This window comes from Symphalangus syndactylus, chromosome 13, assembly GCF_028878055.3.
Source record: "Symphalangus syndactylus isolate Jambi chromosome 13, NHGRI_mSymSyn1-v2.1_pri, whole genome shotgun sequence".
In the NCBI taxonomy this organism is placed as follows: domain Eukaryota; kingdom Metazoa; phylum Chordata; class Mammalia; order Primates; family Hylobatidae; genus Symphalangus; species Symphalangus syndactylus.
Window position 1 is genome coordinate 97,997,599 of NC_072435.2, and position 23,196 is coordinate 98,020,794.

The following is a 23,196-nucleotide window of genomic DNA, read 5'->3' on the forward strand; positions in this document are numbered from 1 at the left end:
TTCTTAATCAGATTGAAGGTAACCTTAAGGCAGATTTGTATGTTACTTTTTGGAAGCATGATGGGTGTTCGTGAACATTAATTTTCTGCTCTGGCTTTTTCGTTTCAGCTTCCCCTTGGTTTCTAGCACAATTCTAGGTACACAGTTATCCATAAAACATTGCTAAATTTAGTGACATTGAAAAATAATGACTTTCTTCTTCTTGGTCAGTATTTTGCAACTGGTCATTCCGGTCGAAATTCACTAAGTTGGATCCATTTCTGGTGCCTGAGATTTGATTCCATAATCTCGTAACTTGTTGACAATCCTTCTGCAGGGCAAACAGGAATGCAAGCCTCTTTCTAGTTACTCAGAAACTTTAGAAATTGACACTTTTGAATGTAGCATACGGAGCTCTTTCTGTTTCATTTTTTCTAGCATATTTGTGCTCTACCTGGCATTGACTCAATTCATTATCTCAGCCCAGCCCCCAGGAATAGACTGACTCCTGCAATTCTAACACAAGTTGCGCATACTAAAGGATTTGCTGATGCTTCTCATGAGGCATGCAATAGTGTTTTAATCTGGAGATCACAGCCAGCTTCCAGCAAAAAGGATCATGTTCTGTTTACCTAAATTCCCTCAGTAGTTTCCTTTAGATACAGCACTTCTCACTCCGTACTTGAAAATACCGAAAAGTCCATGGAGGCCTTCTGACTCAGCCATGTCTACATTTCAAATGAGTTACTGCCTTCCTAAAGGCACGCACAACTAATCTAGGCCCGTAAGGCCAAAGAAAAATGAATAACAATTAATTCCATGCAGACATGGATAGTGCAGTGTATGAGGGAGTAAGTGGGGTCTTACAGAGATTAATAAAACATAGCCCTCACCTTTGCGGAGCTTATAGTTAAGCAGATGGTAGGAACACTGACCAAAAAAAAAAAAACAAAGTGCTGTTAAGAGTAATATTATTGCTTCTCTCTCTCAGAAGAAAGAGGGTTGACATCTGGTAGAAGATTTTACAGAGGAGGTGACATTTGAGAAAAGAAGAGAGGAAAGTCCAGGAAAATAAAATAGGTGGTAGTAAGTCACATAGGTTGGATGTTGGAATATGTAGGGGGAGGCATTCGTAAACTCGGTGAGTCAATCAAGTCAATGTCTCAGTGACTACAGCAAGTCATGCAGGCAAGTGAAGTGGACCAGAGCAAGGCAATAGAGAGTGGTGGGAGGTTTTTGGTAAAGCAGAAAGCATGTGCCAATATGAAGGGGAGAGTCATTTAGTAAATAATTCAAATTTTAGTAAAAACACTGTATTCACTACACAAAAACACTTATGAGGACTGGATACAACTTACAGACTGCCAGTTTGTGAGCTCTGCTATAGGGATACATTAAGAAAGTCAGATAGAGACCTTACATAAAATGCCTGACTGTCAAATTGGGTAGTTTGGACTCACTCAATTTACATAGCCATGAATGGTCCCTGGATGTTGTTTAGAAAAGGGATAAAGTGATAAGAATTGCTTTGGAAAGATTAATCTCATGGGTGGGATGGCTGGCCTCAAGCAGTCTTGCACACAGCACGATCATGGAGGAGGCTGTTGCAATAGTTTTGGTGGGCGATGAGGAAGAACTAAATAGTGATGGGACTGGAAGGATCTTCCAGTAAATAGGTAACAGTTGTTATGGATCTTGGTGCAAAACAAACTGTAATGCTACAACTTGTTTTGTCTGAAGAGTTGAGTTGATGGTCTCCACTGTGCTCAACACTTAGGGTGATTGTGCAACCCATCCATTGCATTGGTTGGGAACCTGGCCTTTCCTGCTTTACAAGGTCACTGCCCAAAAACTCCACTTGTTCTTGAGGAAATATCCCTTTGATGATGTCTAAATTTTTGAATGTTCAATTTTTAAAATCTGCCTTCTTCCTTCACCAGAATGACTTGTCGTTTAAATTCTAGCTGAGCTGTACCCTTGCTCTGTTTGGGGAGGGCTATACAGTTCTATAAAGATGAGTTTTGTGTCTTGTTTATATAAACCAGCAGCAGTTAGTCTGGTAACTATGTGATAGCACAAAGGCAATAGATATGTCTTGCATGTAATAAAATAGACAGGTGTATAGTTAATATCCAACGAGATCTTGCATATTTGGAGCAGGAGTGGCATAGGTCAGTGTATGCTGAGCCAGATGGGTATATAATGAATAAATTAAGCCTGCAAGGGCACACACTTCACATAAAAGGGTGATCAGAAACTGCCATTCAAGAATGCAGGCTCAGCCATGCTGGATTGCACCATTTTTTTCATAAGAGAAGTTGTTAATCTTTGTTTTTGCTTATAATCTCTTGATTTTTATATTTCCAAATTTAAAACAAATACATATTGGGTGGACCAAACAAAACGTGTCTATGGACTAGATGCAGGTGGGGTGGGGTGGGAGTGGAAACATTTTGTGACATTGCTCTAGAATATCAATTCCATGTGCATAGAGCTGTGCTTTACTCATTTCTTTCATCATTAGTTTTGGCTAACCAAAAGACACTCAATAGATGGTGTGGACTGGGATACCATATGGGAGAACTATTCCCATCTGACTCAAGCCTGCGGTTGTATGATTGGAATTTCATGGGTCCTCTCGCAAAGAAACCTCTTTGAAGGGATGGCATCATTCTCCCTTGGGTATTGCTAAACACAAGGCAGGTGCCCAGCTGATGATTCTACAATTAAATTGGGCAGAGCTATAATTTTACTTTCATACATTTTACTAAAGCACCCAGCAAAAGGAATGAGAGAATGCTAACAAAGAAACAAACAATAATCTCCATATCCAGTCAGATTTCCTAAGGGATTTTAGAGATTTTCATGAACAACAGTAAATATTCATTCTGGAAAAGGTGTTAGAGATTATCTTGTCAACATTAATTCAATGGGTAGAGTGCCAATGAGTCAGGGATATCACTGTATTAAAATAATATGCATTAAATCTAAACAAATCAAATATATAATTTTGGTCTAAGTCCAATACTATCTTATCCTTGTCAAGAATATAGTCAAGAAGTGGCATGTTCTTAAAGTTCAAGTAAAAGATGTGTGAAAAAAATGTGAAAACTATATTAGTGACTTTTTTTCCCTGCCAAACTGGGAAGAGAAATCACAATTATCACATTTCAAAGGTGGAATGTCTTGGTTCATTTACATATCATTGTTTCAATGGCAACAGGTTTTGAGACCCAGGGGACTAATAATCAAATCTACCAAGTTATTTAGTGGTAGAGTTCTGAGTAAATCCAAGATTTTCTAAGTCTCCAATCCAAAGGCCCCCCTTTCTTTTTATTGTCATTTCAAGAAATACAAGTTAAAAACTGGTCCTCTCTCACTTTACCTGCTCTGCTATGGGACAATGTCCCTTTGAAGAAGCACACACTTCAGATATCAAGGCCTTCATTAACGACCTTCATTAATGGGCTCAGGCTGGGGAACTTGAGTTTCAGAATGACCCTCGTAAAGACCCGAAGCCAGCTGTATCTCTTTGAAAAGCAGTTTTAAAGTTTACCCTTCACCTTCTGATAGGTGACCAAAATAGACTTTTCTTACCTTAGAACCATTTCTCTAAAATCCCAGTGGGAACCCTAATAGAACTAATTAACTCAGACCCATAAGAAATAATATTAGAATCTGGCTGAGCGTAACAAAAGATGAAATTTGATATGAGTAAAACACACATTCGTCCACTTAATGCAATTAGATTTTTTTCTTTTTTTTGAAGCACTCTTGCTTGGCTGTTCTTGAAAAATGTAACTATTGGAAAAGAAACTGGCAAGATCTTAAGGACTGGGGCTCAGTTCCTGGCCCCAGTGATGGGCTTGGAAATTGCACCTACAGCAATTAGAAGTTCCAATTTCCAGTTCACAGAAGGTCAGGCCATGGGGTTATCCTTGGAGCAGTTCTATAATTCCTCTGAGGAAAGGTTCCACCAACTTGAGGGAATCTGGACTGAATACAGGTGAATCAGCATATATGTTGTTAATGGCCACAAGCAGGTTTGACCTCAACATCATTTTTGAAATCTGCAGTGAGAGTTGATCTTTTTGTATTCTGTCTTATCAAATGTGAGCCATGAATTAGCAAGTGCCTCTTATTTCCTGCCATTCTCTAGATGGGGCTTCTCAAACCTTAACACGCATCCAAATCCTGTGGGTATCGGGTTAAAATGCAGATTTTGATTTAATTGGTTTGGGGTCAGGGCCCCTGACTCTGCATTTCTGAAAAGCCCTCAGGTTTCTTTGAGTAGCAAGACTCTATGTCTATGTCTATTTTCACACACTAAGCTTTATTTTTCCTAAGCAACATTGATACATTCCCCTTAGACAATTTGCTAATCAAACCAATTAGCCCGTTGTAAACAAGAGATACAAGAGATTGTTTCTTGCCACAAAACACTTTCCCTAGCCAATATTCAAATCTGTTTTTTTCTAAGAGATAGACTTTTCTGTTCTTTATTATTACTGTTGTTTTTGATATGTGTGTTGCAGAGGGAGATCAAAATCATTTATATTCATTGAAACCAATCATCCACTGAATGACTTTAAAACACTAAGTGGCCAGTGTCTACTTCAGAACCAGCCAGAAGTAAGCCTTTCTGTGTCTTTAGCTTACACACCATGATGCTTTTGTGCAATGTTACTGAACCCGCATCTGACTTATCTGGTAAGGGAGATTTTCATAATTGCATGCAAAGCACCGATAATCTACAGAAATGCCAGCCAGATTTGTGGCACTAATACCTTTCACAAGTCTTATGATTCATATGACTCAGGGCCCACAGACTGTCTAACTTAAGGGAAGCCTGAAATGATGCTTATTGTATGTGTGTCATTGATCTTCTCAGAATTCATCCTTAAATATCTGTTCCATACTAGGAGGTAAGAATCAGCAGAAAAGAAGGAATCTTTGGAGAGCCAAAAACATCTCTACACCAAATTGAGAGACTGGAATTATAAGGTGAATGCAATTAACTGGCAGTCGCATCTATGTTGAAAACACAGTCATCCCTTTAATAGAGAACATTTGCTGTGCTTGACAAACTCACAGTGAAATGGTTGGATCCATAGGAAGGAACATGCTGAAAATGGTTTCAATATGATCCTGTTTTTTCACTCAATAGCCATTGATTGAGGGTGTCCAGCCAAAAACAATGAGAAAATGAGCCAACAATAGTCTTACCCTTTGACCATATTAGATAAAGTTGCAGCTGAAATTTGTTATATGTTTCAGGAATAACAAAGCATCCATATGGAACATATATTTGGCAGTGTGGCAGCTGATGAAACCAGGAAAATTAGACAAATTATCAATTGCTCGCTCCCAAATTACCCCAAAAAGAAATTAGATCCATTTTCAGTAGCTTTGCCTTCAAATTTCTTCATTCCATGAGTCACCACTACCTTCTGCCAAACTAAATATGTCTATGAACGGCTGGAAACTTTAATGGAAAGAAACATAAAACTCCAACTACGTAGGAAAATTTAAGCTTCTTCATGGAAGACCTTCATGGAAGACTAGCAAGTTAGGAATGTGTGAAGACAGACAACACATCGATAATTCCTTTTGTTTGGTGTCACTTCTGAGTTAGCGAGCAATACAATATGCTGGCTTGACTTCAAATTAAAATCAGCTCTTTCCTTTATTTCTTTTGTAAGCCTCCAATCCCTCAAACTACTAGGGTTTATTAAGGTACATAGTCCTACAGTCAGATCGATCAGATTTGGGATAAAGAGACTTCATGATGTTATCCAATGGATGGTAGAAATTAGTAAATGAAGATTTCATGAATGGCTAAGAGCTTAATTTTCTAGAAACTATTCTGAGGTGTTACACCATAAGAATATGACATAGCAATTCACTTTGAGTTTATGGACTGTGGTTATGAGCACTACCCTCATATGAGTTTATTGAGTTTAAGTTTAAAGGGTCCAGCTGTGCAAAGAGCTCTGGACCAAGCGTGAGGTGACTGAACTGTAGCCTTGGCTTCCCGACCAGTAGCTCCGGCTTTTCTGACCAACTTTTGTGACCTCACGCACATCATGTTTTTTCTGGACGTTGGTCCCCTCATCTGGGAAGTGAGAGCACTGGATCAGATTGCTCTATATGGTTCTTTCTAGCTCTCTAATTTTTCAACTCTGCATTGGCAAATAGAAACCACTTGTAGTGTTCTCTAAGGGCTGGTGCTCCAGCTGTGATTCATACCTTAGCCAGGGATGTACCAATTGTTGCATACCTTCCCTTGCCCACCACTATTGCTTTTAAATAACTCAGATAGAAGTAGAGAGGAACTGAGTGGAGGTTCTGTTCTCACTTCTATAAGTAGACCTTATTGGTGAGAGTCTAGTAGCCTTTGAAAATTACCTGTTGACTAGAGTTAGCTTAATCTTGAGCTAGGCATTTTCAGTGGAGCAGTGGTGAAGGGGTCCTGAGAGGTGACATCTCAAGTAGACTTGTTGACTTTTTTCTCCTATATCTTCAATCTCAGATCCAAAATGATGGCAGTAGCAAATTGTAAGTCATGGTATATATTCTGGGGACTGGAAGAAGGAAATAGCTTTTGGAATGACATTTTCAATATCAAATCAAGAAATTTGATTAAGTGCTCCATACTAGATGCTGTGAAAAACGGCGGGGGGGGGGGGATCCCTTAAAACTTAGTCTGTGTTCTTCTGAAAAAGCTCAAGATAAAATAGAGAGAGTGAGAATTTACAGTAGCAGCAGTAGGCAGTATTTGATTGTGTGGTTCGAAAGTGTTATAACTGCATCAAATGTTGTGTCTGTGGGAGCCATGGGATGTGAGGCCCCTGAGATAGAAGAACCACAGGGTCACTGGTCCATATGGTGATAAAACTCACAATTTTGATTTCATCAAAACCATTCTCAAACAAAAAAATTTAATTCCCCTAAGTCAGGCTGTGATAAGAAAACAGTTTGGATGTGCAACTTGAGAGTGCGAAGATACTTTTTCTGATTAGTGAGTACATTTCCTCTGCTGAATGCTGCTTTTTGAGGCTAAGCAGAAATCACCAATAGCTGACTTGAGAGAACAGAAATCTTTTGCTTATATGTGATATCTCTCAGTGACTACCCAATCACCTCATGGGGAAAAAAGTCTTTAAGCAAGCTCAGTGTGGTAAAATGATAGGCCCCATCTCTTTGCTCCTTCTTCCAATGAGAGGAAATAGTGATACTGAGAGAGCATTCTGAAGATCCATTAATTAACTCTTGGGTGGTCTCAATGTAAAGTGATATGTGAACAGGAGGCAGCAACATGCTTTTCTTTTTTAATGAGGTTGAGAAGATATACTGCCAAATTAACTTTTCCAGATTATAATTGTTGCCTAAGGTTTTACAGAAATCATGGCATTGATCTAATTTGTGAGCCATGATTAGGGATACAAGGCAAAAAGCATCCAATTCAGTTCATCAGTCGTGACTATTTGGATGGCCCTTCATTTCCAAAGCATTTCTATAGCTGAGCCTCAGAACAACTCAGAAGTGTATTTTTATTCCCATTTTACGATAAGCTACGTAAGGCTCAAGTACGTTAAGTGACTTCTCCAAGGTCATAGAACTGTTCAGTAAGGGAGCTGGGTCAGGCCCAAATGTGGAACTTCTGACTTTCTGAGCAATTGAATGACTGTGATAGGACTCAGTATAGGAAAGGCACAAGAAAAAAGGAGAAAATTGTGGTCATTACCTTTGAACCAGGCTTTTTCACTTGTGAGGAATTGAGAGTTTATTTATTATGTGCGTGACAAGGGAACAGCCACATATGTTAAGGTCAAAGACAACCAGCTGGGTGCAGTGGCTCACGTCTGTAATCCCAGCACTTTGTGAGTCCAAGGCGGGCAGATCACCTGAGGTCAGGAGTTCGAGACCAACCAGGCCATCATGGTGAAACCCCGTCTTTACTAAAAATACAAACATTAGCCGGGCAAGGTGGTGCATGCCTGTCATCCCAGCTATTCGGGAGGCTGAGGCGGGAGAATTGCTTGAACCTAGGAGGCAGAGGTTGCAGTGAGCCAAGATCGTGCCACCGTACTCCAGCCTGGGCAACAAAGCAAGACTCTGTCTCAAAAAATACATAAATAAATAAATAAATAAATAACCAACTTCTTTTTAATTTGCTCCAGGTGGTCTCAATCAAACTTCTAAGCACAGGGTTCTACTCTGAACCATTTCTGCCTGCCCTTCCTTCTCTTACTAAAATACATGAATTCCATGGCTATAAGGCAAGAAAGAAAAGGCCTGCAAAAGGTTTTAAATAGCCTATAGGAAGAACTTTCATTTTTCAGAGAAAAGCTTTCAAAACCACAATGACTCTTCTCATGGCTTGCTCCAGGCAATGGACCATAGGCTCCAGATTAAACAGTGACTGAGAATTGATGTGTTACTTTCACTCATGGTTTTCCAATCTCTCTAGTTGCCTCTCTTCTAGAGATTTGTCTAGTCTAGGAATCTCGACTGGGGGGTGATTTTGTCCCCAGGGGTACATTTGGCAATGTCTGCAAACATTCCTGATGGTCATGACTGGGAGGAAGGGACTGCTGGCACCTAGTGGGTTGAGGCCAAGTATGTTGCTAGATATCGTATAATGCACAGGGCAGCTCCCTCCCAGCAAAAAATAGTCTGACCCAAAATGTCAATAGTGCTGAGGCTGAAAAACTCTGTTGCCAATGGCGCTTGGGGAAAGTTGAGTGAGGAGTATGAGAATAAGGTAAGATTTTAAAACAGTCTGGGCATGGTGGCTCATGACTGTAAATCCAGCACTTTGGGAGGCCGAGGTGGGCAGATCACTTGAGCCCAGGAATTTGAGACCAGCATGGGCAACATGGTAAAACCCCATCTCTACAAAAAATACAAAAGTTAGCCGGGTGTGGTGGCATGCGCCTATGGTCCCAGCTACTGGGGAGGCTGAGGTGGTAGGAGGATCACTTGAGCCTGGGAGATTGAGGCTGCAGTGAGCTTTGTTCACACCACTGCACTCTAGCCTGAGCAATGGACCGAGACCCTGTCTCAAAAAAACAAAAACCAAAATGAAAAAAAACCCACATTACCTGGTCTCATAAAGAGGTTGGGGACAGGTTCAGCAAGGAGGGAGAAGAAAAATCTATAGTGTCCTTAAATCCATTTAATCCAGAATTCTAACTCTCGGTACTCCTTTCCCCAGTTTTTTAGGTAATCAGGAGTTGGCTGCATGTGAGTTGGCTCAGTGCAGACTTTCTAAATCACTTGCCTCTGATGAAAGACCCATTTCATCAGGGTAAATGGCACAGAGGTAGTACCATCTTCCCAGCAATACTCTCCGGATTGCTTCTATGTCTGACAAATTTTCAAAGTTTAAAAAGGTCCCTCAAACAGCCTTTTAGTACCTCATAAAGACCAGAGATGAAAGAAGAAAACCAGAAGAGATTCATAGAGTATTTGCTTGGGAGTCTGCAAAAAAATCAGGTGTAAATTTCTTTTGGCTTGGAACAGTCAGAGAAATCTCCAGAAAAAAAAAGCTGATCCAACAACTCGTCAGACTGTTTCAGATTTTCCGGGAGCGCAGCTTTGCTAAGTCATTCCAAAGCAGTTCTACCAAAGTTGGCATTGGAGAGAGTGACCATAGAGTCAGAATAGTATAATATACAATAATAGTCAAATTATGACCTTAAGTGGACTTGGAAAGCCCAAAGTACGTGTGAAAGCTTTGCACACCATATAGGAGACAGGCAGGGAATCACTTTAGTTTGTACAAATTTCCACAGCAAGGGAGCAAAAGTGTTAACCTAAGTCTCAGGTGAATTTATTGAAAGGAAGGAACCAACAAGATCTATGCTCATTTGGATGAATTTGATTGGAGGCTTCTCCTTGTCATTTTAATTTACCAGGTAACTTTGACACAGACATGGCTAATTGTTGCTAAATGGAGGAATACTGCAGTGGGACAAGAAAACAGAATCACAATATCTTCTCCCTTTGTCACTAATTAGCTGTGTGACCTTGCATATGTCACTTCTATCTGGATTTCAGCCAGCATTTGGCTAATTCTTATTATTATCATTTTCATGTATATGAATGTATGGGGTAAAAGTGCAATTTTGATACATGACTAGATTGCATAATATTGACAAGATTATTTTTCAAGGACTTTTAAGTTTGTAGCAATCTTCAATTTTATTTTCTTTGAACAATCAGGTCATTTTAAGAGGGAGAGATTACAGAGATGTATACTTAATCAATAATCAGGTTCTTGGGTATTTCCTCCCCTCTTTTTGACCCCTCTTTTTTTTGGCATGGAAATCTTTATTCCTGCAGAATGACTGAGCATTTAATGCAAAAGATTTTAATTTAAAAGAGGTTGTGTGGTCTTTGCTGGTTGCACAATTTCTCTTTGTGTCTGTGCTGCTGATGATCAAATATTGCAAAGCCATTAATTACCTTAGGACAAATGCAGAGGGCCACGTGCAAAGGTTCTGGCCAGTTGCAGAAAGCAATATGCCAGATGTAAAGTAAGTGAAGGGTTTTTCTTGGTATTTAAGGTTCAGTGAAAAAGTAAGAGGGGCAGCTATGCCAAGAATGAAAAGCCAGAGCTTGCCAAGTGCTTCTTTAAGTGGCTTTAGCCAATGTGAGACTAAACAATGCATTAAATAGGCATACAACTTAACTGCAGTTAGGGAATTTCATGTCAAATAACACCTCTTTGCTATGTTTTAAACATGATCTCATGTATAGATACAGACAAACAAAATGCTGTGTTATCATCTCCTTAGTCTAACAGCTAATAAGGCCTGGGGGTTTGAACTTTCCAGGCAACCTAAAGTAATTCTTTGGGATGTCTCATGGAGAGGTGTAGGATGGAACTCTGCCAGGGCGGCAGCTCAATGCGAAAACGATTTTTTGCCACCATGGGTTGTCAAAGATGTCTGGCTGCACAAAAGAGCAAAGCCCTTGCAGGCTGTTATTGAGAACAATGAGACATCTCCTTGGGAGGGACCTTGTGGCTATTTTCACTGTGTCTGAATCTTTGGTGTGGGCTGTAAAACCAGAAGGAAGGCTGCTGGAGTGATGAAGTCAGCTCTAATGGAGACCTTGGGCAATGATGGCACGACACAAGATGTCTGGTCAAAGTATTGGAGGCCCATTGAATTAGCAGAATGCCAAAATTCTCTCCTGGATCCAAAATGTCTCCCCTACCAGCCACTGGAGATAGGATACATTTCAATACCAATGGTCTTCAAACAGCTGGTTGAGTAACACCAGCAAACGTGGCGATCTTGCATCCCAACCACTGGCTGCTCCCGCATCTCCTTTTATAGTCAAGTTGGGGAAGTTTCTTCCTGTCTGGATTGTGGTGTCTGTGACCACCTCCCATTACTACGACTCTAATAGCACCCCAAGAAAAAGTTTGGTCCAATTAAACAGCATTTTTTTAGTAGGTCTTTGAGAAAAACCAGTGAAACAAATAGTTGCAAATAATGAAGCACTTGAGGTTTGCCGGAAGAAGATTTGAAGATGGCCAGAAGAGAAGCTCCCCAGATCCTACTGCATATCCTGGTGTACACAGGTGAGTTGCAGTGTTCTGTCTGAATTCAGTCTGTGAAGGGTCTTGTACAGCAGCAGCCTCTAATTAGCAGCCTCTAATTAGCCTCTTCTAAAAGAAGACATTTCTTGTGCATCCTGAGGAAGTTTTCTTAGCATTTCCTCAATTTTTCCGGAAGCTAAAATATAGGGCCATTACATAGATATCTCTCTCATGCCTTTTTCAAGGAAGTGTTCAAAATCAATTTAGTCACCCTGGGATTCTTGCTCCTTATCTCTCAGAAGACTACTGGGATTTTGGAAGCATCTCCCTATGCTACACACTTCTTGGAGGCAAGAGAACCTAGCTTTGTTTCTGGAACCATTCAGTGGGGTAAGTTACAAAATGTTCATGTTTCACATTTCTCATTTGTCCCTTGAAGCAATAATCTTTGCCCACCAAAACTGGAGTCAAGACAAAGCGAGAGAGCTGATACAACTGGATTTTGAAAAAGTAAATATACTAAATAAACATAACATTCTTCATGTGATTATTACTAATACTACTACATAATTCTTACTACTCATAATAGGTTTTTAATCAGCTGCCTCCAAGGAGAGAAAATGAGTGTGTAATTAATTGGGCAGTTCATATACCTCAGCATTGGCAATAGATTCTGCAATTGATCTCAGAAGAGAATAATTAAGTGTAATAGCTCACATATGTGGTGCTTACTGTGTGCCAGGCAATATTCTAAGTTAACATATTCTAATATAATAACTAATTTAATCCTAACACCAACTCTATAAGGCAGGCCCCATTTTACAGATGAGAAAATTGAGGAACAAACAGGTTAAGTAACTTGCTCAAGATCACTCACCAAGTAAGTTGCAGAGCTGGGGTTCAAACCTGAAGTGCTTGGCAATAGAGGCCATGCCCTTGGTCTTGAACCCTTCACTCTCCTGTTTATAACTCTCCATCAGGAGGAAGATGGTCTTGAAGGGCATTAGCATGTCAGAAAAAAATGCAAATTATTTTCTAATTTTGCATCATTTTCTTAGTGGTCCTATGGTTGCAGAGACTGGTCCTTTACTATTTAAAGACAGGAACAAGCATTTGGGGTCAACATAAAAACACATTGCTTTTCTTTAATAATATATGTGGCCTATTAGCTTAGTGGTACTAATGAGGCTAGGGTCATAAGGTCAAACCCCACATGTACCAATTAGTTTCAAAGAGAAAAGCTTTCCCACAGCTAGTGACTGTACCCCTAACTTTGACCAGCTGTCACACAGATGCATAGCAGGCAGTCTAAGGGGTACCAATAAAAGGAATGAAAATGATGCAACTCAAATCCAGCCCCACTCAAAACAATGCTAATGGTGGGTGAGTGTGACGTCAAATTCACCAATTATACACTCTCTTCTTTAATTGAAAAGGTAATAGGCTGGGAAGAGGCTTTTGGTGAAGGTTTAGAAACCTGTAGATTCTTATTTGTCCCCTCTAATTTAATAAAGAGCATCTAAAAATGTACGTACTCACTTGACCTCACAGTCAGGAGAGTGAGAGAATGTAAAGATGAGAACTGTCAGTGGGTCTATCCTAACAAAGAAAAATGACAGTCTGTTTTCATGAGGCGTGTGCTTCTTTGGCTCCTTGGTCCAAAAGACCTGCATGTATTTGGTCATATCTGAGCTTCTATTCCATCCCCGAGGGGTTGAAATCCAGCTTAAAGCAAAACAAAATGAAGAATCTGGCTCCTCTTACTTTAAGTGGGTGGAATCTCCTATCTCTAGGGACCAACAGAAACTTTGTAAATAAGATAAAAGAGACTAAATGTTATTTGGTCACTACTTAAATCCAAGGTTCTTCTTTCTTGAATAGCACCAGAGCTTTGTTAATGACAACCTAGACTATGAGTCTGTTAAAGTTAGAAGAGGTCATTTATATTAATAAAATTCCCTTGTTTTATGGACAAGGACGTTTAGACCCAGGAAGTTTAAATGCCTGCCAAACTCCTGCAACTAATGAATGACAGGTCTGGGAGTAGTTTTCTGGGCAGTGTATATCAAAGGAAAGAAGCTTGACTTAATAATAATAACCTAGATCTAAGAAGGTTGTTGCAATCAATAACAATGAAAGTTCATTGTAACGTTTCACTTAAAGCCCTTACAAAACAGTCTGTTTTAACACATGAAGAATGCCATTCGTTTATTCAGACCTGTTCTTAATAACTATACATTGGAAGTATGTTTTACAAAAGCTATAAATCCTGAAGAGCTGAAAGAATATCCAACTTTCTTTTCTAATTGATTTACTTCTCCATTTCCCCAGACCTCCAAGGTAAAGCATATACAGTTTATTTAAGGGACTGTTTATAGACTCTTAAAACTAAAAAAGACCCCAGAAACTCTCTTTCTTTCAGTTGCTCTTAATTGAAACCATCCAAGATGGTTGGTTGTCTGTCAATTTTTTAAGAATCTCCAAGGAGAGAAATTCCACAGGCCCATAGCGGCATGTTAAAATGGTTAATCACCATGGCTGTCAAAAATTATATCTATGGTAAGCTTCACTTCTCCTATTTCATATGAAGCTCGTTTTCTCTTGGTGTTTTTCATGCAAAATGAGGTTGTAACGAGCCACCCTTTATAAGGGCTCCATCAATCTAGTAAGAAAATCACTAGCTCCTTCCCAATGTGCTTTCATCTCCATTATGCCACCATTTTTCTCACAGGACTACAGGAACACAAGGCTGGCTGATAGGCCCTCCTATCTTCCCTATGATGCATAGGAAAAAGTGAGTAATTAGCTCTTCATTGGGTCTTTCATTTCATAAAATGTCTAGGGAAGCTGCATTAATTATACATGAACTGTTCCATTTATGATGGGATAATGTTCACAAACAGATAATCTAGAAGGTTGCTTTCACTGTGCTGTAGTGGAACTTGGGCTTGAAGGGAAATATGAGCTCAATTCACATCATTGGGTCAATCTACACACAGTAAGCATTACAAAATATTTTATTCAGAACAGTTCTAATAGAGTTAAAAAAAAACTCTCCTGGTTAAATACTGCAGATTGACAAAAATGATAGATATGGAGGCAATTTTCTTTTAGATGTCGGAATTTCAAACTAAAATCAGAAACTGCCCTCTACTACTAAAAAAATTGTACTTCCAAAATGGATTTGAAGCAGTTTAAAAGTCACAGCCACAATAAAACTTTGAAAATAAGCATAAAGAGAATAATAAGACTCAACTGACAGTGTATAGAGGTGGGGAAGAATGCTTCCCTCTAAAACGTATTTCAAAGACTGTATGTGCTTAGAGCTGACTTCTCCACACACAGTAAATCTCAGGGGATGAAAAGGAAACTGAATGAAATTTGTTGACAACAGTTAATGCCTGTAGGAATAATTGGCTCAGACACAAAACAGACATCAATGTAGCTTGGGGATGACCAAAATGCAGCAGCCTCTAAGTCATTGTTAGTATATATTTTTTCAGTTCAAAAAAATAAAAGAAGTTTTATTAAAGAACTAGATAACCATGAGGTGAGAAGTATTGTCCACAGTACTTGACAACCTTAATTCTTGATGGTTCTTAAGACCAAGATCCCAAACAAGTAATTCCATTCTATTCCATTGGATTCAACTGGATTCAATTCAATTCAATCCTGTCAGTTCAACAATCAAATATGGGCAGCTACTATAGCATCCAGGCTATGAGCTAGACACTTGGATTCAAAGGTAAATAAATATGTCCTTTGGCATCAAGAAGCCCATTGACAGGGTATTATTCTTGGCAGAGTAGACCAAAATATTCAGGAAAAACATAAAGGATATAATTTATTCTCCATGGTTATTTTTCTCTTATGACAATAATACTTAGTTGCATTTTTCTTTTACCACTCAACTGTAAGCCCCTTGAAGACAAAGTCAATCTCTTATTCATTTCTGGGCATCTCATTCATATCTCATTCAATGCTTACACGTAACAGATGCTCCATCAATGTTTTGAATTACATTAAAATAATCTAAATGGACTAATTTCTTTTGGGCAAATAAGATTGTCCAGTTGACTAGAAAGTTAGCAAGAATACTTTTGGGCATGAGGGTATGTTGGACACTTCTGTCCATGAGGGTATGTTGGATTAACATATGTCATGGAATTCTATAAGGCAAAACTCGTGACACACATACTTTCAATGACAATACTGACAACAACATATGATTTACAAAACCACTTTCTAGCCAAAGTCATAAGTAAACATCAAGATTTGCTATATATAACATTTCCTTTTCAAGTTATTGAGATACAATTTTTAAAAATTTGCCGAAATTTGATTGTTGCAGTAACAGAATAAGAGAACCTGGAAATTGGTTTCCATTTTAGTTGTCCAATATTCTTAAGTGTCTGTGCAAACACTTATAAGTATCATACAGTTACTTAGGAACAATCATTTTTTTCCATTCTCATTTTTCATCATTTAATGCAACTATCATAGGCATAGAAAGATCCAGTTTTCATGCACTGCGCATGGAAATTCTGGAGCAATGTCATGTTGAACATCACAGTTCAACCTGGCACGTAACAGAGGACACTTCTAGGCTTGGCAATTACCTAGTGAACTGGATCAAAGGAAATTGCACAAATGGATTATCAAGGAAAAAAAAAAGTCCTCTTGGGCATAATAAGTGAGAACGACTTTTTCATTTTTTTAAAAAAATGAGGATCAGTAGCTGCAAATTATAGAATAATTATGACCCACCGTTGGATCATGTGATGTCCCACAGTTATCTTCCACAGGATATTTTAAAGGTAAAACAAGTCTGCTATTGGAAAATCACTCACCCAATGCACTCATTCATCTGCTCTGCAACAGAGAACTGGATAGAATTGCTTTATTGCCAGAAAAATAAATGAGTTCACTCAATTAAAGGACTGGCTGGAAGCAAATAGTGGGAATTTGCCTATTCAAATAGTAGAAGGCACTTCTGATTCTTTGTCACTAGTGATTTAAAAACTATTTGTTGCCAAATCCACTGGAAGTACTGATCACCAATCCCCTCACAAGCCTCTTTCTTCCCATCTCCCTTACTGATCTCCAGACTGGTATACACAGGCCACCCTCTACCCTGCCAGTCATACACACACATACCCCACCTGCCTAGAGACAGGCTGACATTTGGGAAGGATGAGAGAGACTTCAAGTGTGTGAGTCATCACAGGAGCTATTCAAAGCATAGTGGGTAACTGAGGTAAGCTGTCTACACTGGAGTGATATGAACCTTTAAGAATGACTCATGCTCAGTTTCCTGGAACTCTCTAAAACTCCAAAGAATTATAAGGAATGAGCATCTGGCTTTAAATCTTTCGCTGTCCTATAATATACAGTGAGATAGATGCATGGGAGCTAGATTCTTTAAGTGATCAGTTCCCAGAGGAATCATTGACTTTTGCTTGTGTGTATTATTTACACACCTTGACTTGGCTGTCTACTTTTTACTGGCTGTTGACTTTCTAATCACCTAAGAGCTACTTAAGAGATAAGTGATTCTGTACTTGTCAGAGACCCTTTTCCAGATGGTGATATCATTGATGGGTCCCAAAGAAGAACTATGCCAAAAGAGAGCAACAACAAAAAATCAAGGTCAATTGGCACAGAGAGCAAATCAGTATGGCATTTCAGTTTGCATTTAGAGACAGTCTATGTATTTGCAAACAGGCCTGCCTTTAAGTGGAGTTAACCTTCTATCTGTTCATGGTGATTTCATATTGAATGGAGACATCTAGGATATGCCCTTTAATATTTTTTTTTCCCAGATCCACATGACTGGAGAGTCCTTACTATTTTACTCCAAATCACATAGCACTTAAAGCAGCCCTGCATATGTTCCATATGTTTATATGTACACCCATAGGTTTTGAAAACAAAAACATCAATACCTCAGGGTTATTTTGTCCTGTCCTTTCACTGAAAGGCATGGAATAGTGAGGGTGGATCATAATAGTTGAAAGAAGGCTTAGCAGGAAGTAGTTAAAGACGAATTGTTAAGGAGGAAAATTCCATCCTAGATCTGCAAAACCTGCCAAAGCCCCGCCAAAACACTATGCTTACTTTAAGGTGAGGAATCTCAGAGGCCTAGGATGGCTGCCAGACACAGGCAGTCATTCAGTTATTCACACACTCCCTGCGGTTGTAAATCCACAGAGCTGTACACTTTAGACTCGAGCAGCACATAGAGAGCGAGGGCTACTTACTGAAATAAAAGCCCCTGTCTCCACACACGAACTGAAGAGCATCCACCAGCTCAGCCCCGCAGAGCGTCTCCGGTCCAGCTGTGGCAGAGCTGGTGAAGGTGAGCAGGCACAGCGCCAGGTAGAAGAGATGCGAGGAGGACATGGTGTGCATCTTCACCTGCCCAAGAAACAGAGGGAGGGTCAGCTTTCCTCCTTGATCCTTGCAAGGGGAGTGGGGTGGGACAGAAGTGCATTGACTCCCATGATTCCACGACTGTCATTAACCAGGACTACGCAGCACAGAAGTCAATAGAGTACATGAGAACCCAGTGGGAGTTGTGGAAGGAGCGTGTCTCGGCATCCAACAACCTGCGTTTATTCCCCTGGCTACTGTGGATCTTTGGAGGAGACCTCCCTGAACCCTTTCTTTATGGGTTCCTATTTCAATGAATTGAGATAAAATATCTAGAAACGTTTACTACAGAAATGAAAGATGCTATTATTACAGTGGGATCCCATATCACTCTGAGACCCTGGTAGAACTTTTGAATTATCAAAGGTTAAATTGTGCTCAGTACAGATTCGGGGCCGAATAAGTTTTGTTAATTTAAATTCTCTCAATATTGGCCATCCACAGATGGTATATGCATTCATTATTGAGCAGAATATTTTTAACCAAAACATCATTCCCTATTTTTGACTAAAAATAATTTACTATGGCCAAAAAATGGCTTTTGACAATACTATATATCATCATAGGGTTTTTTGTTTGTTTTCTCAATATAAGAGAGAGAGAGAGAGAGACTGATTCCTTACCTGGGGCATATCAGCAGTTGACACAACCACAAATAGAAGAAAATAACAGAAACAGAAAAAAAAATATGAGAATAGAAGAATGAAATTGGCTCAAACAGAAACCACTCCTGTGTTCTAAAGTCCCTGGCCTCAAGTCCAATATCAAATCAACATGTGTTGAGAATCCCTTCTGTGCATAGGGCAGTGGGCTCAAACCGGCAAAAATCTGTTATGTTATTTTTAGTCACAGGAATTCTGACTTCATCTCTTAGAGGGACTTATGTGTCACTGTATCTATTTTATAGCAAAATATACCAAGGGACCCCTGGTTGGCATGACTTAGTCAATGATAGACCGCCAAACAGCAGCCTTGCCAAAAGCAGCCGTCCTGTGGCTCAAGTCTCCATCCTCACTCTAAGTAGTAGGAACCATGCTAAGATGATCATTAAGTTTTTCCATATTGTTACTTGTGGCACAAAGATGTGGCTTTTTCCAAGAAGCCTCTCAAGGTGAGTGGCTTCACTTCTTTCAGATGCATCTACTTTCAGCATCATGGGAAGAGTCCCTGACACGTGTTAGGGAAGGGGCACTATTAAAAGGGTTGCAGAGTCATGCTGGAAGCTATAATTATAAAAAGAGCCTTTTTTGAACCTCAGAGTAGTGGCAGGTCCATTCAACCCCATCACTTTTGGAGAAACAGTCATTTATTTTCTGACCACCCTCCTTGCCCCCCATGGACTCTCAATTTAGTGGCTCTATATCAGTGGCAAAATTTCCCCCATCATTCTAATGATGATTTCCATTTTTGTAGTCAGACCTTCACCTCAGCAACTGAGGAAAACCCAAACCCCTGTCTCTCGTTAACAAAACGTAAATATTTAGTTAATGGTTGTAAAGCAGTTGAAGATGAAAAGCGCCCTCTATTTGCAAATGATCATAAATAATGGACATAAAATAGAAGAGGAGGTAAAAGCTCAACTGAACATTTACTGCATTTTTCTCAACAGGATCTCTGCATGGAAATCTTCCATCCCCTACATAGCCCAAAACACTGGGACTGGAAGAAGCAAGTTATCATCTAGTTCTCCTTTTTTTTTTTTTTTTTGGTTGTAAAATTAGTGGGGTTTTCCTGTTCAATATTTCCATTGGAAACCTCAACAAATCCAACCCACCTGGACCTCATGGCATTTTTCAAAAGAACAAACCTGTGATTGATCTTGCAGAGCATACCCCCACACTGCGGGAATGGGCCAGCTCTAGAAAGTATGTTATTCTACCAAATCCTATTTCTCCACCCCTCCCTTCTTTGTTGAGTTTATAGCAATGATGAAGGCTAAGCACCTGCAACTGTAGATGCCTTCAAGTTCTTCAGTTTTTTTGAAATCCAGGGAAAAAAATTACTCAAGTTATAGCCTTAGTGAATTTCAAACTTCATTAGATGTCAAAACTATATTTTTAATGGTTAGTTCTAGAATAACACATTTAAGTGCAGCAATACATATAAGTCTCTGGAACTTAAGAATTTAAGTTTTTTTTTAAATAGATTTTTCTTTTTCTTTTTTTTTTTTTTGCTGAGTTATATTGTCAGATAAATCTCAGTACTTGTAGTTCTAGGACAAGATAGAACCTCTAGTGCATTTTCCTTTAGGGAACAGTCCAGTACACCCACAGAGAACCAGAGAATTTATCACATTATGTTCCCACAAATGAAAACAATACCGAACTTGCTTAGGAGTCAAAAGTGTGAAACAAGTGGTCCCATATGTTCATTATTTCCTTGGCCTTTTATTTTGCCAAACACAAAAGAAATGAATAGAGAGAAAGGAAAGATATGATAGAAAAAAAGGGAGGAATCAAAGACATGAGAAAAAAAGAAAAAAAAATCAGAAAACACTTTCTCAAAAATCATTCACAAACCCAAATTTTAAAAGTTCTTTCTTTTTTTTTAATCTTAAATAAATGGAATATTAATTGATTCCAGATGTCTGGGCTACAATGAAAATGCCCTGTAAAATTTGAGGGCAACAGTTATAAGAAAATACTCACTGTAGGTGTAATCATTTTTGTTTGTTCCAGGTCTTTTACAGCAGGTCAGGGTGGGTATTATGAGGCCGATGTGAATAGAAAACTGAGGTCTTAAAAACATGTGCTGCTTTGTGGGTGGGGTTTGTGAAAGCATCTAGTTACATTTGGACACCCAGGCAGGTATGCTATGAGCCTGGGTAAACTGCCTTTTGTCCATTGAAACAATGAACAAATTGCACAGCTGGGATTTAAGTCAATCTTTTTCCCCCAATCAAGCTACCTATTTCCATTGTATGCCTATTGTAGCCGCCCAGATAGTGACCCAAGCTCCAGTCCACTCCCTTACTCCCTTCCCCCGACTCACTCACTTGGAAATACCTTGAGACTCAGAGTACAATCAGCTTGTGAGCTCTGCCTCTGGGCAGGACACATTTACTCACTGAATTACATGTGAAAGACCACGCAGCTCCCTCAAACCACTTCCTGCTTCAAGTACAGAAAAAAGTAACAACTTATTAAGAGCTCCACTTCTGAAGTGTTCAGCATACACAGCATGAAAAGTGCATTTGGAAACAATTTTCTTAACTTGTAATTAATGCAGAGATAACGTTCCACAGCCTCTTTTATGATCCCCTAAGCAGGGAGACAAAAACTCCAGCTGCTAGATCACATAGTATGTATGCACAGTGACGTCATTTCTTTGAAAGCAAGGTGGCCTGCATGTGTTGGCATCTCAGGAAGAGCAGAATCAGGTGCCTGACAAGGGTGTATCTTTAACTCCCGGAGCCACTTACTTGACTAAGGAAAGTCCTAGTGGTGAAGTGTTTGAAAGCAGCAACTGAATGCTGCACTAAGTGGCAGAGACGTCTTATGAATTGAGCCCTCAGGCAATTGAATCGGTGGAGCCAGTGACAGCAGCTTTAAAGCGCTTGCAAATTGAAAAAAAAACACAAGTCTTGAAGGATATAATTTTGCTGAGAATGGAAACTAGAACTACGGCCAGCAATCGGAAACGAGAAGTCGGTGCACCGACAGCAGCAGCCAGATTTACCTAAAGGGACTTCACGACACCGAATATAAAATCACAGTTTTATAACACAAAACCCCAAGTCCAAACTTTGCCCATGAAAGTCCTCTTCTAAACAGAAAAGTTGGGCAAGCAGCTCTTAAAAAGTTTCTGCTTTCCATATACAGTATGTATTTGTTTAAATTATACAAATATGCAAGGTCAGCAAGAGTTGTCAAGGAGTTCTTTTTTGGAAGAACAAATTACACTTTACTCTAACTTTAACTCTCTCTCTGGGCATAAGTGCAGAGTTCCGGGACCTTAGCTCCAAAGATCATATTTAAAAGCTTTAATATCATCTAAAATATAACCCTTCATATATAGCATGCCTTGTAAATAAAGTCCTGATGAGTTACACAGAGACACACACACAGAGACACATACACACATGCACAAGAACATGGTCTTAAAAATAAAACATCTGCACCTGCAAAAGAAAAAAAAATCCCCAAGTTCATATCCATGCTCTATAGCCCTTAGCCATAGACGGGACTTAAAGGAATCTTCTGTAATGACACCACAGAAGCCCTGCAGAAGTGGAGGATTTAGCATAAGTACCTTGCAATAGTTTCTACTCATACAGATATCTGTGCAAATGCATCCATCTCCCCGAGCTATTTTTCAGATTCCACAGAATTGCATATTCAGCAATTTATAAATAACTCTCAGTTCCGAAACAATGAAAATTTTAAAGTGAATAACAGTTCTAGGCAGAAGCAAACAGTACACAATTTAAATAAAATTCCCCAATGACTTCAAAGAGTAAGAAATATTTACCTTCAAGAAATCACAAAAGCAGCACTTAAATAATTGGGTTGGAAGACTGCTGATTTTTCCCATTGCTTCTGAAGTACAAAGTCTGAAAATGAATTGGTTAGCAGGAATAATGAAGCAAAAAGAAATCCAGAGAGATGGGAGATGTTGAGAGCAATGTCACATTTCAATTTTGAGGACTTTATTCCATTGCGCAGGCTCTATCTGCTCTGAATTTAGCAGTGACAGTGAGATTTAGCAAACAGAAGAGGGATTTAGAGAAAATCCTCACATTTATCTACAAAACACAGACACTGTAGACAGGAAACAGCTGGGGGAACATTTGCCTTCTCTCTCTCTCCCTCTTCTGGCAAAGTTATCGAGTAAGGACTTTTTTGGGCATGGTGACAAATAACATCATACCTTTGCATTTTAAAACTAGAGCACAGAAGCATTTTTTTCCCTTAAAAGAATGTGTGTTAGTGACAGGGTTAGCAGACATTAAAATACTTATGCTGCCATAGAAAATAAAGATCTGTTTTCTGATTAACTTTCTGCTGGGCATGAAGACACACACGTCTGCTAATACACCTTACCAGTATTAAAGGAATATACATGGGGGATGGGAGAGCAATTTTACACTCTAGAGCAAATGCATAATTTAAAACAAAAAAAGAAAGAAAGGACGATAAGACCCTCTCCAGCAAACTCTACAATTTTAACCCTGAAGTGACTGAGGTAAAGTAGATTGGAAGACAGCACTCGGGTGACCCCTTGTCCTA

General features: G+C 39.3%; 1 protein-coding gene and 1 long non-coding RNA gene across 7 annotated transcripts in view; one reads left to right on the plus strand and one right to left on the minus strand.

The window, feature by feature from the left end:
• IGF1 (insulin like growth factor 1) overlaps window positions 1-22,799 on the minus strand; it is a 79,183-nt gene extending 56,384 nt beyond the window's left edge. Inside the window, exons 1-2 of one of the 6 annotated variants that reach the window (XM_055236019.2) lie at window positions 20,617-21,231; window positions 17,797-17,953 (exon numbers count right to left, since the gene is read on the minus strand). In XM_055236019.2, the coding sequence (XP_055091994.1) occupies window positions 17,797-17,953; window positions 20,617-20,631 (172 nt within the window). In that variant the 5' untranslated portion in view covers window positions 20,632-21,231. Of the gene's footprint in view, window positions 1-17,796; window positions 17,954-20,616; window positions 21,232-22,438 lie in introns of those variants that run through there. The other 5 variants (XM_063614338.1, XM_055236018.2, XM_055236017.2 and 2 more) reach the window with 5 other exon arrangements.
• Window positions 11,789-19,952, plus strand: LOC134732044 (uncharacterized). Its single transcript, XR_010114926.1, has 3 exons — window positions 11,789-11,926; window positions 14,268-14,330; window positions 19,578-19,952. It is a non-coding gene; the product is annotated as an uncharacterized lncRNA (long non-coding RNA).
• Window positions 22,800-23,196: the final 397 nt, after the last annotated feature.